Source organism: Drosophila elegans, unplaced genomic scaffold (assembly GCF_018152505.1).
Source record: "Drosophila elegans isolate 14027-0461.03 unplaced genomic scaffold, ASM1815250v1 contig_814, whole genome shotgun sequence".
Classification (NCBI taxonomy): Eukaryota; Metazoa; Arthropoda; class Insecta; order Diptera; family Drosophilidae; genus Drosophila; species Drosophila elegans.
This window is the reverse complement of record NW_024546167.1, coordinates 20,953,342-20,967,750: the sequence shown is the minus strand read 5'-3', so window position 1 is coordinate 20,967,750 and position 14,409 is coordinate 20,953,342. Positions and strand designations below refer to the sequence as shown.

General features: G+C 39.4%; 4 protein-coding genes across 8 annotated transcripts; 3 read left to right on the top strand and 1 right to left on the bottom strand.

Annotated features, from left to right (window-relative positions):
* Positions 1–750: 750 nt before the first annotated feature.
* Positions 751–2,092, bottom strand: LOC108149164 (WW domain-binding protein 4). The gene is made up of 4 exons (XM_017276566.2): positions 1,992–2,092; positions 1,856–1,928; positions 1,080–1,801; positions 751–1,018 (listed from the first exon to the last, which is right to left on the bottom strand). Coding segments are annotated over exons 1-4 (1,017 nt in total). The 5' UTR covers positions 1,994–2,092; the 3' UTR covers positions 751–798.
* A 327-nt stretch (positions 2,093–2,419) lies between these two features.
* LOC108149522 (probable serine hydrolase) lies at positions 2,420–4,338 on the top strand. Its single transcript, XM_017277155.1, has 3 exons — positions 2,420–2,613; positions 2,788–2,874; positions 3,323–4,338. The coding sequence occupies exons 1-3, from the start codon at positions 2,553–2,555 to the stop codon at positions 4,159–4,161; spliced, it is 987 nt and encodes a 328-aa protein (XP_017132644.1). The 5' UTR covers positions 2,420–2,552; the 3' UTR covers positions 4,162–4,338.
* A 1,165-nt stretch (positions 4,339–5,503) lies between these two features.
* Positions 5,504–6,536, top strand: LOC108149207. Its single transcript, XM_017276636.2, has 3 exons — positions 5,504–5,609; positions 5,668–5,791; positions 6,198–6,536. The coding sequence occupies exons 1-3, from the start codon at positions 5,536–5,538 to the stop codon at positions 6,435–6,437; spliced, it is 438 nt and encodes a 145-aa protein (XP_017132125.1). The 5' UTR covers positions 5,504–5,535; the 3' UTR covers positions 6,438–6,536.
* Positions 6,537–8,269: 1,733 nt separating this feature from the next.
* Positions 8,270–14,120, top strand: LOC108149349. Of its 5 annotated transcripts, none has more exons than XM_017276868.2 (4): positions 8,270–9,248; positions 10,704–12,083; positions 12,561–13,154; positions 13,711–14,120. In XM_017276868.2, the coding sequence occupies exons 2-4, from the start codon at positions 11,995–11,997 to the stop codon at positions 13,976–13,978; spliced, it is 951 nt and encodes a 316-aa protein (XP_017132357.1). In that variant the 5' UTR covers positions 8,270–9,248; positions 10,704–11,994; the 3' UTR covers positions 13,979–14,120. The 5 variants fall into 5 exon arrangements, with proteins under 5 accessions (XP_017132357.1, XP_017132384.1, XP_017132342.1 ...); XM_017276895.2 differs by lacking the exon at positions 8,270–9,248 and having other exon boundaries at positions 9,448–10,854; positions 11,735–12,083; XM_017276853.2 differs by lacking the exon at positions 8,270–9,248 and having other exon boundaries at positions 9,448–10,854; positions 11,005–12,083.
* Positions 14,121–14,409: the final 289 nt, after the last annotated feature.

Here is a 14,409-nt window from a genome sequence, read left to right as displayed (position 1 = left end):
TTTTCGTCCCCCTTCCACTTTACGCAATTTTCAGCTTGACCTTTCCTCTCCTTCGCTCACACTCACACACACCACAACACACGACAATGAGAATCACAGGTGTGTGTGTGTGCTGTGATTGATCGAAAACAACTATTTCCGATGGCTCCTGTTTTGTTTACTTCTTTCGATTTGCAAACTATTTCTCAGGGAGCAGCCTGCAAAAGTTTGCTTTAATTCAATTTATTTACACAGAATGCCGCTGCAATTGCCACACGGATTTCAATTGAAATTTCGACGCTGTGATTGCACTCGCCACTTTTGCTGTTCTTCTCTTCTTGTTTGTTTGCAACGCGGATTTAACAACGAATGGAAAACGTACAGCGAAAAACCAAACAAAACAACACAGACAAGGCACAGACGCACTCAAAACAGCGAGCAAGAAGCGCGATTCTCCGAAATTCCGACGCAAATCCACTCGCCTGCAACTAAAACAGCAGAGTGACCGTACGCGGCCAGCTGAAATATACCACATACTTTTTCAAAAAAAATACTGCAAAAACCATCAAGTGATTGCCTAAAAGCCTATTCACACTGCGGCATTTTTATGCAACAGCCGAGTCACCCACCATGCCGCATCAGCGCCTTTTTTCTTTCAATAAAATTATGTTTGGTTTTTTAAGATATCCATAAATGTTATTCTTCTAAAAGAAATATACAATTTCTTTAGTAAAGTAGTTAATCAAATTAAAAGAATTTGAGCATGCAAAGTACGTCTTAATAGTTTATTATCTACTGATTATTAACTAAATAAAGAGCCTAATCCTCCGTGCGTTGACGGCTATTGCCCTTCCTGATGAACTTTCTTTTGAACGTGGCAGGTGCACTGGCGGCTGTCTCGGGATCCAAGCCGCCTATGGTCTTCTCCTTGAAGCGCTTGGCTGGAGGTTCGGGTTCACTGGTAGCCGAAATCACGGGGGCGGACGGACTGTAGTAATCCGTTTGGGGCAACTGCCAGTCGATGGGCTCCTCAGGTGCCCTACAAAAAAATATATCAATAAAGTAACACAAAGGTAGATTTCTTAATGCTCAATCCATACTTGACTACCACGGTTTGCCACTGGCCAATCTCTTTGGTGGCCGCCTCCTCCTCCGTTTTGAAAGCATTACGCTTCTCCTCCTTTTGCTTTTTCTCCTTGGGATTTTCGGGTTTACGGAATGCCTTCATCTTTTCCCGATTCACTCGCGCCACTTCCTCATCGGCGTTGGCCCGAAATTTAAGTGATTCCTGTGCCTGTGAGATCTCCTGCTGATCGATGGCCAGTTGGTTAATCCGCTCGTACTCCTCGTAGGATAAGTAGCCCTCCTTGGGAGGTTTCCAAACGGATTCATTGGTCTTAACATTCCAGTAGTAGGTGTGTCCCTCATCCGACTTGCCCTCCACCCATAGGGAGGCTTCGGGAATGGCTGCTTCGTTGGTTACTTTGCCAGGAGCCACCCGCCGATTGTCCTCCTCCTCATCGGAGAGTCCTTCGAGTCGCATTGGATCTACTTGGCGCGATCTTCCTGAGGAGTGGGCACCACTAGAAGACGAGGAGGAGGCGGTTGCCCTCATCACAGTGTTTATGGATCTGGCGGTCATGTCCCCGCGGGAATGAACATCCTGGGCATACGACTTCATGGCTGCCTCCTCCATTTTCCGGATTTCCGCATCCATTTTCTGGCGCTCCCTTTCCGATTTCTCGCTGCTCCGGCTGATGTCCGTGATCCTCTTGGCCACATTTAGCTTGTGGCGCTTGCCACTTTCGTGGAAGGCCACGCTCTGCGGAATTAAGTCTCATTAAATATTCTTAATTTAATAGTTTATTAAACTCACCGCCTTGTTGTCGCTCAGCCAGCATTTGCAAAAATCGCAAAACTTGCGCTCGTTTGATTTCCAGAACTCTGTCCTGTAAACATTGGTTATTAAATTTGTTTGCTGAAGACATAGGGTTATAATTTTTTGCACTTACATGTTGATTTGTTATTAAATTAACCAGAAAAACAATTAATTTTGTATTTACAATTGCGAATCAAAACAATAGACTAGTTTCAGAGTTGCCACTTAGTTCGAATCGAGGTGCACCTTTAGCTAGCCACATCTAGCTTATTTTAAATACCAAGAACACACTAGTTTGAAAAATCCAGATTTCACACATCTTTAAAGAACTCAATACTTTTAATTATTCCGTTCATTTCTCTAAATTAAAATAAAAATATAAACAATTTTAAACTAGTATTATATCACTAGTCAGTGTTAGTTATAGAAGGCGTAATTGGTTGAAATGGCGGTGTGGTTACCCCGATTTCCAGTCCATTCCTACTTTAGCTTTCCATCCAGCTTTAAATCTATTTTCCCGCCAAAATGACAGTTCCGTCATGCTAATACCTATCGGTAATCAGTTTTAGTGTACGGATCAGAGGAAACTTTTGTGATTTTGGCCAGTCTCTCTCCGAGATTCGCTCAAAGCAGTTGCTCGACGTCTGATCCTCATCCGCATTTAGCGTTACGGAAACTTACAATCTATTTAGTCATGGGCCAGACACGCGTAGCAACAAAATCGCCGGAGACAGTGGTTTCCCCAGAAACTGCAAGTGAGTAAACCGGAGGAGGAGGTCATGGTCAGGTCACCAAATGGCACGCATTTCGCACCTCAGTCCGAAGTTTCACCTGGTTTCGTCTGGCGGTTTCGCCATTCACTTTGTTTCGTCACAGATGTCAGTTTTTGATTTAATTGGAATTCCAATACCTTTTGCTTTTCTTTGTAGATGGCCTGGAGGAGGAGGAACTGCAGCTTCTGGGCGAGAACAGCTGGGAGGAGTTCTCCATCGACGTTCCGTGGGGAACCGTTGAGGGTGAGTCATCTAGGCGCCGTTTCCTAATCACAACCCATCGGCCCATTCATGCCGCTCTGACGTGATTTCGAATGCGACGCGGCTACACAGAAAAAAACAAATAGTTTGATCTTCCTGAGCTCGATTTTTTTTAAAAGAGATTTTTAATATGACAGGTGCACAGAGAACTAACAAATAGATACTGTCAATGTGAAGAAGTTTTTTTTTAGTATTTAATCACGTTCTTTGTTTTTTAAATAAGTAGAACATTACTTTCAGACATTTTTTTTTTAAATTTCTGCTTCGCCTTTTAAAAAATTTAAATTTGTATTATTATTGATTAGCAAACAGTTTTTTTAGTCATAAAAGTTGGACTGTAGTATCCAATAGATATGCATCATACAAGCAAACCATAAATACTATACAAATTTGTTATTCCTGTGTACTAATCGATTTTCGTCGCTTTTAGGAAAGTGGTGGGGTTCGAAGGAGAGCCAACCAATCATCGCGCTTCATGGCTGGCAGGACAACTGCGGCAGCTTCGACCGCCTGTGCCCACTGATGCCGGCGGACACCTCCGTTCTGGCCATCGATCTGCCTGGGCATGGAAAATCCTCGCCGTATCCGCAGGGCATGCAGTACTTCATTTTCTGGGATGGCATATGCCTGATTCGCCGGATAGTGCGCAAATATAACTGGAAGGATGTCACCCTCTTGGGTCATTCGCTGGGCGGAGCTCTGACCTTCATGTACGCAGCCAGTTTTCCCCTGGAGGTGAAGAAGCTGATCAACATCGATATTGCTGGTCCCACAGTTCGGGGAACTAAGAGGATGGCGGAGGGCACCGGCAAGGCATTGGACAAATTCCTGGACTACGAAACACTGCCGGAGAGCAAACAGCCGTGCTATTCGTACGATGAGATGATAAAGCTAGTGCTGGACGCTTATGATGGCTCCGTGGATGAGCCCTCCGTGCGGGTGCTGATGAAACGGGGAATGCGTCACAATCCCAGCAAAGATGGCTATCTGTTCGCCAGGGATCTGCGGCTGAAGGTGAGCCTGCTGGGCATGTTCACCGCGGAGCAGACATTGGCCTATGCCCGTCAAATCCGCTGCCGAGTGCTCAACATTCGGGGAAATCCCGGCATGAAGTTCGAATCGCCGCAGGTCTACGCGGAAGTGATCAAAACGCTGCGGGAAAATGCCTCCAAAGTGGTGTATGTTGAGGTTCCCGGCACGCATCATCTGCATCTCGTGACCCCGGAACGTGTGGCACCCCATATCAATCAGTTTTTAAAGGACCCGTGAGGTACCATTGACCGATTGACTAGAAAGTTACTTAAGTAGGAGGCTAGATAGAGAATGCTATATGTAGATAGTTTGTATATATATCATCCCATATATGTGATGTGTCTGTGAGCAAAGGTATGTGTCCGATTTCTGTGGTATCTAATAAAAACACACAAATTTATGACCAAACAAAAACCCGGCTTTTTGTCATAGCTAAACAATTGTTGCTACTTGAACTTTGAACGGCGAGAAAGCTTTCTGGCACGATGTATCTTTTTATGGTCACCATTCTCTTTAGAGCAAGTCATTATTAAAATTCAATTTGCTATTTAACTGTTTCGCCAGTCATCACTACCATGCAAGCTTACAATCTTTTACAAACTTTTTATAGCCGTAGATAAAGACGCTTTTTTTATAGAATAGTATGATGTTTCTCTCTGATTTCTTATCTTTTGAAGGGATATAGATTTTGCTGGACTTTGGAATATAGTAAATGGATTTATTATAAAAAACCTACAGGGCGGAAACTAACCCGGAAGATAAAAATGCGATGCCGGAAAAGGTTTCACCTAGACGATATATTTGCGTCAGCTAGATTAGAAGTAAAGCACATAGGAAGAAGGTCTTTGGAAGATAGTGAAAAAAAAATCTATCTTGGAAGATTGAAATCGGTATTAAAAGTTAGGTATTGTATAACGATGGAAATGAAATTAAACCCAAAGTTGCAAGACTAAAATTAATTTGCTAAACTTATCCGACTTTAAAAAAAAATAAATTATTATGTGTGTAACTAACATAAAAGCGGCGTATATACTATATTTCCCAGAACTATTTATCAGCAAAACATTATTTGCACATATAATAAAGCATGTAGAGATAGACTATCGCAATTTCACTTGTAATTACTTTCTCATTTTATTGACTATACAGATAAAATAATTGTGCTTAGTGCAACAACTAATGGCCTTTTTTTCGTTTTTAAATCCAGTGAATGTTCTTTTAGTATTAATTTAATACAGCATAAAAATATTTTTAAACTTATTATATTATTGAATGTTTATATAAATATAATTAATTTTATTGATAAAAAAAAATGTGCAAATTCTTTGCTTTTTATAATGTACATTTTTTCCCAATACCAATTATTTATAAATTCTTAGTAAAATAATTTAATAAGTAAATAAAAACAGATTTTGTTTTTTTGGGTTAAAGGTATCTTTTTTCAAAGCTGTGGCAACACTCAAATGAATAAAATACAGAACTCAGGTAACTACGACTACGTCACGAATGTTTTTCATCAACCTGGTAGCACTGGCAGTCAAAAAAATTTCCGTTGCATAGCAACTGATTTGTTTACGTTTTTATTTACAAATCCTTTTGCAAGGACGCACAATGGACCTGATCAAGGAGATTAATGACAAATACCTGGCCCTTGAGGCGGAGATCGATCAAAAATTGGAGAAAGTGTGGGTTATTCTTGTGTAAAATGAAAAAAAGATCTGGGATTAATTATTTTATTTTTAGGCAAGCTGAAGAACTAAAACTAGAACGTCAAAACGAAAAGCTTGCCGAGACTTCTATCCATACCCCTGCACCCAAAGTTTTGTCCTATGAAGATGCTTTACTGAGAAATACCAACACCTTGAAGGTAGGCTTTTCTTTTTAAAAGTATAATACATACACAGGAAAAAAACATATGTAAAATTAACATAGAAAAATTGTCACTTCCCTATTTTGCGAAATTTTCAAGTATTTTGGAGGGCTTAAGTTTAGCTATTGTAAACTTTTTTTTCGTTTATTAAATGATAGTAAGCTTTTTATGAAATGTTAGTGTCTCTAAAAAAATCCAAATATAAAAGGAACTATGATTTAAATAGTTAAAGTACAAATATTTAGGACAGTTACCATTTTTCAGTGTACTTAAAAACTACAATTTGTATAGCAATAAACTACTTTGTAGAGCTGTTTTAACAATAAAAATTCCAATTTTAAATTTTTGATTTTACACATGTTTTTTTTCTGCGTATATGCTAAAGATCCTAACTATTTTTCAGGCATTAGAAATAGCAAAAGCCCGCTTAAGATCGCGTTCTACGTATTCGCCCGTGGAGAAGCTCCTTCAAGAGGCTCTGCAAAATTATAGAAAAGAACTGGAAAGTCTTGAGGAGATCAAGGATAAACCCCACGATCAGGACACCCAAAAAGATGAGGAGGAGGACAACCTGTACGATCTGGTCATGCAGAATGTGATCGAGGCCAAGAAGCAGCTGCCCCAAAAAACAGTCGATCTTTAAATTGTTTCCATGGAACTCGTGATGTATATAGGTATTCGCTGTACTGTGTACAATAACAAGACATTGTCAAGCTGAATAAACACCCACCAAATGTACACATTTGCTGGAAATTGAATTGAGAATGGGAATGCTGGGGAAAAATGGGTAAAAATGGGGTGTAGGTGTATGCTCACTTTCTGTTCCCACTTCAAACAACGATCGAAATGGAGCAAACATTGGGTGACGAAATGGAACCATGCCATCCCAATCACTAAGTGCCCGATCGACGGCATGTTCTCCACCCTTATTGTTGGAAAAAAAATGATATCTGTCAAGGCGAGAAGATATCACCTGAAGTCGTTGGAACATCAGAGCAAACACATTTACCTAATTAGTTGGTCAAATAACTACTTGGACATCCCCAAATCGGACCAGGGCAAACCCAAGAAGCCGTGGCAATCAACTTTAGTAATAAATCAATTAATGACTCTCCGCCTCGTGCAAACATCAAAGAAAATTATGACTTTTCTAGGCATGTTCGCTGTCCTCCGATAAAGTCACTGACGAAATTGTGGAACAGATCGCTCCAGCGCATAGAATATAAGTTGTCATTTGTCGGAGGCACTTACTTAAGTACAGTTGAGGTCAAAATAGTAATACCAAAGGTTGGATCTCTCAGCTTAACTGTTTAACAAAAATCTATCGAGTTTTTAAATGTATCAAAGATATGTATTTATATACCTATCATAGCAAACTTCTAAACACTATAATATGATTTTCAAAGAAATCTCTTTAAAGTTTACGTCAGTTGAATTCTCTCAAGTTCTTAAGTCCCCAAAAATTCCATGTAAGATGTATAATTAATTAATGTAATATATAAACAGGACATACTATTTTCCACAGCATACTTTTTTGAACACTTTAATAGAGCATTTAATCCTCTTAAAGTCTCTATTATAACAACTATAGTAGTCTAATCAAGGTCTCAAAAATGGACAGAATTCTCACTCTAAAAACCTAAATCTAACAAAAGTAGAAAACACTATAGAATTGACTGCCATTGTAGGGTGCTTTGTTGATGGATGCGCCTGACCGGGTCGCAGGTAAAAGGGAGCTGTCGTCGAGAGCCCTCACCTGTTGGCACACTAGCTTCACTGATAACGCCAGCCACGACAGAATCTATTGAGACAAATTGTGGGGCGACATTTCCACTGGCATTTCTACTGGCATTTCCATTTCATTTTCTTTTCAACCCGTGTGGCTACGTTGACAGCAGCGTTTAATGGCCAATACAAAGACAGCACGCTTGCTCCGGTGTGTGTTTGTGTGTGTGTGTGTGTGTTCTGCTATCTACAAAATATCACCCACTTTCTGCTCCAGTTCAATATTTCATATTTATTTGTTTTCCGTTTCTGTTTTTGGACTCTCCCTCTCGCTCTGGCTATACCCTTGCATAGAGTATTTTAATTTTAGTCAAACGTTTGCAATGCAGAAAAGAAGACACATCCAACCCTCTAAGCAAACTAGCTACCTGAATAAAACTTTCCCAATAAGTTATCATTCTGCTGGTGCTATATAAGTAGGAACTATATAAAGTAGTATAAAGTATAAAAAAAAATTTTTTTTTTTAATTTATTTGAATATTAAAAATCAGACAACGATAGAACGATCGAAAAATTCATTTGAAAATCTGCGAGTCTTCATTGTCCCAAAACGTATAAGATTAAAAAAATAAATATAGTCGTTTCATAAAAATATTGAATATTTGTATAGCTGCTAGGGTATACAAACTTCGACTAACAGAAGTTTGCTTCCTTTCTAGTTCTCCTTCGCATTCGCACCTGTACAGGTGAGATATCGCCAGCGATCGACGATACTTCGTGGGCCGCCGCCATCGGGAGCTGGCGTTTTAAACTTCACCGTCAAATCCGACGTTTCAGTTACGTTTTGAATCGCGACAAGTGCATATAGTGCCACCATCGATCCCCGTTCTTGTTCAGCGAAAGATATGGTTTCAATATAGCGTTCAGTGCCTACGTGTAACTAACTCCTTCAAAAAAGGGGCAGCGAATTACTTGGGCCAAGGGAATGCAAACTGTAATTGCAATGCTACAAGTTTGTTCGTTTGGCTTAAGTTATTTTCATGTCTGATTTAAACGCCACGTGGTGGAGATCGGGAGTAGTTCTGGTTCTATATAATATGCATACTCAAGGAAGTGTTTTGGAACCTGGAACTAATGCGGTTATCAATGGATATCTCAAGTGTACTAACGAGTTGGCAACTGCGGGTTTGTTTTACACTTGGCGTTTTGAAATGAAGACGTCATCAGGTGAGGATCGGCTTTACATTGGAATCAGAACACCTGAAAAGCAATTCCTCGAAAGCCCTATCAATCAGAAATGGTTCTTTCATTGATTGGGGTTTGATAATTAAACTGGTACTGATACTGATACTGGTACTGGTACTACTGATACCCAAAAAAGCAGACGCCACCAAAGAGGTGAAGCCGGTCGATTAACGATTGCCGCCACATTCGGCTTCCGTTTGCTTCTTCGATTCGAATTCGGGGATTCGAAATCGGGTTCGGGTTGGGTATTGGTGTGCTGGCATGGACTCTCGGTGGCCATAAAGCCATTATCACCTGTATTGGTTGTACGATTTGCGGTTCCGTCGGCAGTCCCGCGACCGTAAAATCTGATTTCTGTAGACGTGTCGTCGCTCACCCCGAACCGATTCGATACGACTGGGAAAAATGACTTGGGAGCGAGATAAGAACCCTGGAGAAGTGCACAGAAAGAAAAGACGATATGATGAGGCTGTCAATTAAATAGGTTGTGGACCTTATTCCCAAATATCGGTTGAAACTTGTCCGGCGAGTATCAAAAATATCAATTTGATATTATAATATCAAAATGATATAAATATAATTTTAACTTAAAGTTTTTTTTTTAATTCTTCTTAATTATTTAGACATTTAAATATCAGAATTAAATAAAAGTGATATAAATAAATATTATACACGTTGAATATAATAGTAATATTATAAATATAATCAAAATTTTCCTGATGCATAGTAAAAACAAGAAACGCCAGCAGAACAGCAGCAGGAATCGAACCTGTACCCTTTTGGTTTCTTTTTTTTTTTAATAAAAATAAAAGTGAAATAAGATTGAAGTGTAAAATGTATTTTTTAATGACATCACTCACTCAACAATAATATGAACTAGACTAATATTTATTTTTGACCTGGCAATATATAAAAAATGGAAATATAAATTTGTTCCCTGCAGTAGGGTTAAAAAAGGGTTCTTGGGGGACAACGTGGCACCTCTGTAAGGTAAAAAGGTAACCGAAACTGATAAATGTGCAACGTATACAAAGCTTGCTCGCGTTGCTCCACTTGCTTTCGGGTTATCAGTTGGAGTGACAAGCGGAAATTAAAGTTGAAATCGACACGATTACTTCATTAGTTGTGTTTGGAAAAGACTACCAAACAAGTGGGCGGGGGATCAGAGGTCAGAAAGGAGTTGACAAGGTCATCGCGGGATGTTTATACATTCGGCTGTCGGAGCCGATTGATGGATTGGATTGTCAGTGGCCATAACTAACCAATTAGCAATTTGCCATTCGTAGCAGGCAAAGCCAGGCACATCATTGAAAGGTTGGATCTGATGGGTGGTGTTTTGGGTGGTTTGGGTGGGAGGCAACTCAGGGTGTGGGTGCACCAAGGTGAAACGCAATCAGAAATAAGTGAGCCGAGCCAAGTCGAGTTAAACTTGAAGACTTGGACCCAATTCGATCAGGTGCAAGCGACAGAAACAGCGAAGGAAACATAGACAAACAGAGGCCACGTATTCGGCGCGGGAGTACAGTAAAACCATAAAAACTGGACAACACGGACCTTTGTTAAGACAAATTCTTTTTTAATGACAATCCTAAAACTGGATAAATCAATGTTTGCACTTACACTCATGCAAAACCCTCGTTTAATTGTCATCTGGGTTGTAAATAATGAAATAATTTAATGGTAAACTGTTTTGGGAAAAATTGTTATTGGTTTTTATATCAGCAAAGCTCTTATTTTTTGTGTGCCTGAATTTTGAATGAAGCTCATTAGAAACTGTAAATCTAAGAAGTATGAAAGCCCAAAGCTAGTAAATTTTCATTAAAAAAAAAAAATAAATTAATAAAAATATTACTCAAAATTGTTGTGCCGAAAGTGGAATTTGACTAGATTTGACTGTACGTTGATTATTAAATTTGAGTAAACAGTTTTATATCTATAGAAAATACCTGACCATCCAGAGGACCTTTTGCTGTACTAGGATGAGTGTGGAACCCTGAGGAGATGTCATTGGTTTGGACGTAGACGAAAGCGAAAGCAAAAGGTGTAGACGCAGACAGAGACGGAGACAGAACTTCAGCGAATATGCCAAGGTACGTCAAAAGAAATGAATTACCCGAACTAAAATCACGGGTAGAAAAGTGCTCCAGGCCGAGGGCCGGCCCCCAAGTCGCACTTTACTGCAAATGCAAAAACTTTAGACAGGGAATCAATTGTTGTTACCTTGTTTTATTTTGCCCAAGACACGCAACAACAATGGAACCGTCAAAAGGGAGAGGTTAAGATGGAGAACACGGCGAGAAGAAAAGGAAATCTTTATAATCCTTTGACTTGACCTGAATTATTCGAGTCTTAGAGGTAATACTTTCCTATCTTTAAAATAATTGACTATAGTTTAAATAAGCCAAGTCTATCAACTTGAAATCTGTATCAATATTTGTTCAGCAAACTTTTCCTTTATGACTTGCCAATATAAATTCATAGTTATACGAGTAATAAATATTACGATCCTAAAATTATTTTGTGGTAGTTAAAGGGATATTTTTACTTGCCTTAATATTATATTTTTGAGAAAGGAAAAAAAAATGTTTTTTTCTTATGAAAATTGATTTTTATTTCCGTAGTGTTTGGGGTGGATTGAGTTGGAATAGTAATTATTATAACTGCAAAAGTATTGTTTAAAAAGTATTATTATTTTTATTTTTTTTTTTGCTACAAATTAGAGTTTACATTTTTCTCTCAGTGGCGCGAGTAACTAGCAACAAATGGGCAGTCGGCAGATGGGGGCGTGACAGCAACCGTGAAAAGAACTCGAGGATGACAGTTATGGGTTACAAAGGCAAGGATTGAATCAAATAAATAAACGCGCAAGGTTCTCGTCATGAAGCGCAGCTCACTGGGTCGGATATTTGGGGGTTGCCTGGGGATTTCTACAGTTTATATGATTCGATTGAACGGGTTGATGGCTTCTAGATGGCAAATGGGAATGGGGATAACCTTACCACGTCCACGTCCATGTCAAGTTTGCATGCGGCTGCAGGTAATTCCTCATTTCACCCGCTTTACATAATCACAACAAATGAACGAGGAAAGGCGACGGATGGCGAATCTATTAGCATAAGGGCGCATAAAACGGCGCCGTAGCTGGATCCTAGCTGGAATCCAATATCCAATACGGCTACGGCTACGGATACGGATTCGTTGAGTCAGTTGCAGTGGAACCGCGAGCCGCGATGAACGTGTGGAAGGCAAAGGTCCTAACGGAGGTGCCGTTCGGGCATGTCCTCATAGTCAGTGGACGCGTCAAGCCCCATCCAAATAAGTAAGAAAAACATTCTTATTTTCGGGTAAACTCGGTACTCGCTAAATAACGTGGAGAGGATTCAATATCTATGTTTTAGCATACCCGTTTGTCTGCTTAAAAGTTTTGTCTTGAGATTAAATTTTAATCCAAACGAAAGGGTTTTGTATGGAAACCTTTGGCACGCAATAATAATAATAAAAACATGAAGATGTCTCAAGTCCTTTATAATCACTGAACTATTTAACAAGCTTATTGTAAAAAAATTCAATTTTTTTATGCAATTAAAAGTTTTTATTGATAAACCAACCAAAAAAGTTTCAATGCAAATACCTACATAAGTTATTAAATTTCAAAAAATTACTGCATATAAAAAAAAATAACTAAAAATTAGCTCACTACATAAATTAAAAAATCATTGAAAGAAAAAAATACGAATACCGAGAACCTTAAAGTTTACAATTTTTACATACAAATCCCCTTTCGATTTACGGACAGAATATCTCTGGACCTCACGGACAATGTGAATGCGCAGAACGAGAGCGAAACGGTCTTCCTTAAGATCGAGGCCAATTTCCGCGAGGGTCAGATCATCCGGAGCATGTTCCAGCCGGGCGAAGGATGGCAGCAGGAGGAGATTTCAAAGAATTGGAAGTGTGACGGACCGAAGAATCCTCTGCAACCGGGTCAGAGTTTCACTTTCCGAGTGGCCGTACTGCAGCGATGCTTCGAGATCTACGTAAACGATCAGTTGTACGGATCATTTGAGTTTGTCAAGTTTCCCAAGCAGATAAACTACGTGCGGGCTTACGGCGACTTTGAAAAAATCACCCAGTTCCATCACCGCATGCTCTTTCCGCTGGTTTTCCCGAGAACTCTCATGTGCCCGGACAAAGTGGCCTTCCAGAGCGATGTGCCCCGGCGATATGAAACCGGAACCGTGGTTGCGATGGAATGCATCGCCAAAGGGCCACCGACCACGGAGTTCTCCATTTGTTTCCAGTGCAACGACACTGGGAGGACAGTACTCCGTTTTCATGTGAACTTTGACAGGACAACGGTTTCACGAAGCTACCAGCGGGAAGACAACAGGTACAGTGAAGTCACAGAAATAGTACTTTATATATGCTTATATGCTTATATCTTCTAATAACCCGATGCATATGTTAAAATATTACTGAAAGTTGTAAATATTTTGTACTTGTTACAGAAGAACCATGATTTCTGTTTTACTTAAAATTTTTTTTTTTTAGTTTAAAAATTTTAAGACGAGTCATTTACTTATACATCAATTTAAAAGCCAGTGATGTATAGAACATAAAAATTATGTTGAAGCTGTTAGGTTTATTCCTTGTCTTACAGACAAGAATGCAGCCGCTGCATCGTTTACAACCGGCTTAAACATTCTTTTAAATCCTCTAAAAATACTTGTTAAATGGTATTTAAGTTTTTAAATATTTTTTAAAATAAAAGTTATTTTATTATTTTTAGAAGTCTTCAATTCAATGTATTAAATTATTAAAACGATTTGATATTCAGCTTAGTCCTTGCCTTACTGACATGAGTGCAGCCGCTGAACCGTTTACAACCAATACAAATTTAAATATTCCTTACCTTATGTGACGAAATTCCTTTTTCTTTATTTCAGCTTCGCTATTAGTGACGAGGAGACCGAGGGTGAATTTCCATTTGTGCGAGGAAAGCTGTTCAAGATCGCCTTTGGCCTCGGCGATCGTGCCTTCCTGATCGCCGTTAATGGTCAGTACTTCACCTACTACAATTTTCCGGGACGCCCCTTCTCCATTTCCACGCTGAAGTGCTTTACCAACGAGGTGGGCGACTTTGCCGTGAGGAGCATGGAATACCACTCCGATTCGCCACTTTTGGCCCGCGTGGAAAAACTATCCATCATCTAATCGAAGGGGTTTCCTGGAATCTAATAAGATTGTTTCGAATTTTCGTAGAATGCTCTTTGTTCAATCGTTGGCTTTGATCACCCTACGGCACCAGTTAACTTCTTCTTGTGAGCATCCAAATAAAGCAAAGCAGCTCTCCGTATCTTTGTGTTTTTGTAACCTTAGCTTATAGTAAAGATCATTGGAATATATCAGCCCTGTTATATCATAACCATTATTTTATCGATTTCATCATGATCTAAAAAATATACATATTCCTTATGGTGGGTAGCCAAATTTTTCGTTATTAGATAATTTGTTTATGCTTTAGTTATGGTTTTGCTATGCCAAAATCAATTCTTCACTCCTTTCAGCCGTTAATTTTCTATGTTTAACGGTTGCCTTAGCCAATTTCGACATGGTGTTATTAACAAGTCTACCAATATCAGTAT

Bases quoted from the DNA above. Each gene is read 5' to 3' on its own strand.
- LOC108149164 (XM_017276566.2), bottom strand. The intron at 1,802-1,855 runs GTGAGTTTAATA...TTAATTCCGCAG, and splicing joins GGCTGAGCGACAACAAGGCG to AGCGTGGCCTTCCACGAAAG. The intron at 1,019-1,079 runs GTATGGATTGAG...ATTTTTTTGTAG, and splicing joins TGGCAAACCGTGGTAGTCAA to GGCACCTGAGGAGCCCATCG.
- LOC108149522 (XM_017277155.1), top strand. From the start codon at position 2,553: ATGGGCCAGACACGCGTAGCAACAAAATCGCCGGAGACAGTGGTTTCC. The intron at 2,614-2,787 runs GTGAGTAAACCG...TTTTCTTTGTAG, and splicing joins GGTTTCCCCAGAAACTGCAA to ATGGCCTGGAGGAGGAGGAA. The intron at 2,875-3,322 runs GTGAGTCATCTA...CGTCGCTTTTAG, and splicing joins TCCGTGGGGAACCGTTGAGG to GAAAGTGGTGGGGTTCGAAG.
- LOC108149207 (XM_017276636.2), top strand. From the start codon at position 5,536: ATGGACCTGATCAAGGAGATTAATGACAAATACCTGGCCCTTGAGGCG. The intron at 5,610-5,667 runs GTGGGTTATTCT...TTTTATTTTTAG, and splicing joins GATCAAAAATTGGAGAAAGT to GCAAGCTGAAGAACTAAAAC. The intron at 5,792-6,197 runs GTAGGCTTTTCT...ACTATTTTTCAG, and splicing joins GAAATACCAACACCTTGAAG to GCATTAGAAATAGCAAAAGC.
- LOC108149349 (XM_017276868.2), top strand. From the start codon at position 11,995: ATGAACGTGTGGAAGGCAAAGGTCCTAACGGAGGTGCCGTTCGGGCAT. The intron at 12,084-12,560 runs GTAAGAAAAACA...ATTTACGGACAG, and splicing joins GTCAAGCCCCATCCAAATAA to AATATCTCTGGACCTCACGG. The intron at 13,155-13,710 runs GTACAGTGAAGT...TCTTTATTTCAG, and splicing joins TACCAGCGGGAAGACAACAG to CTTCGCTATTAGTGACGAGG.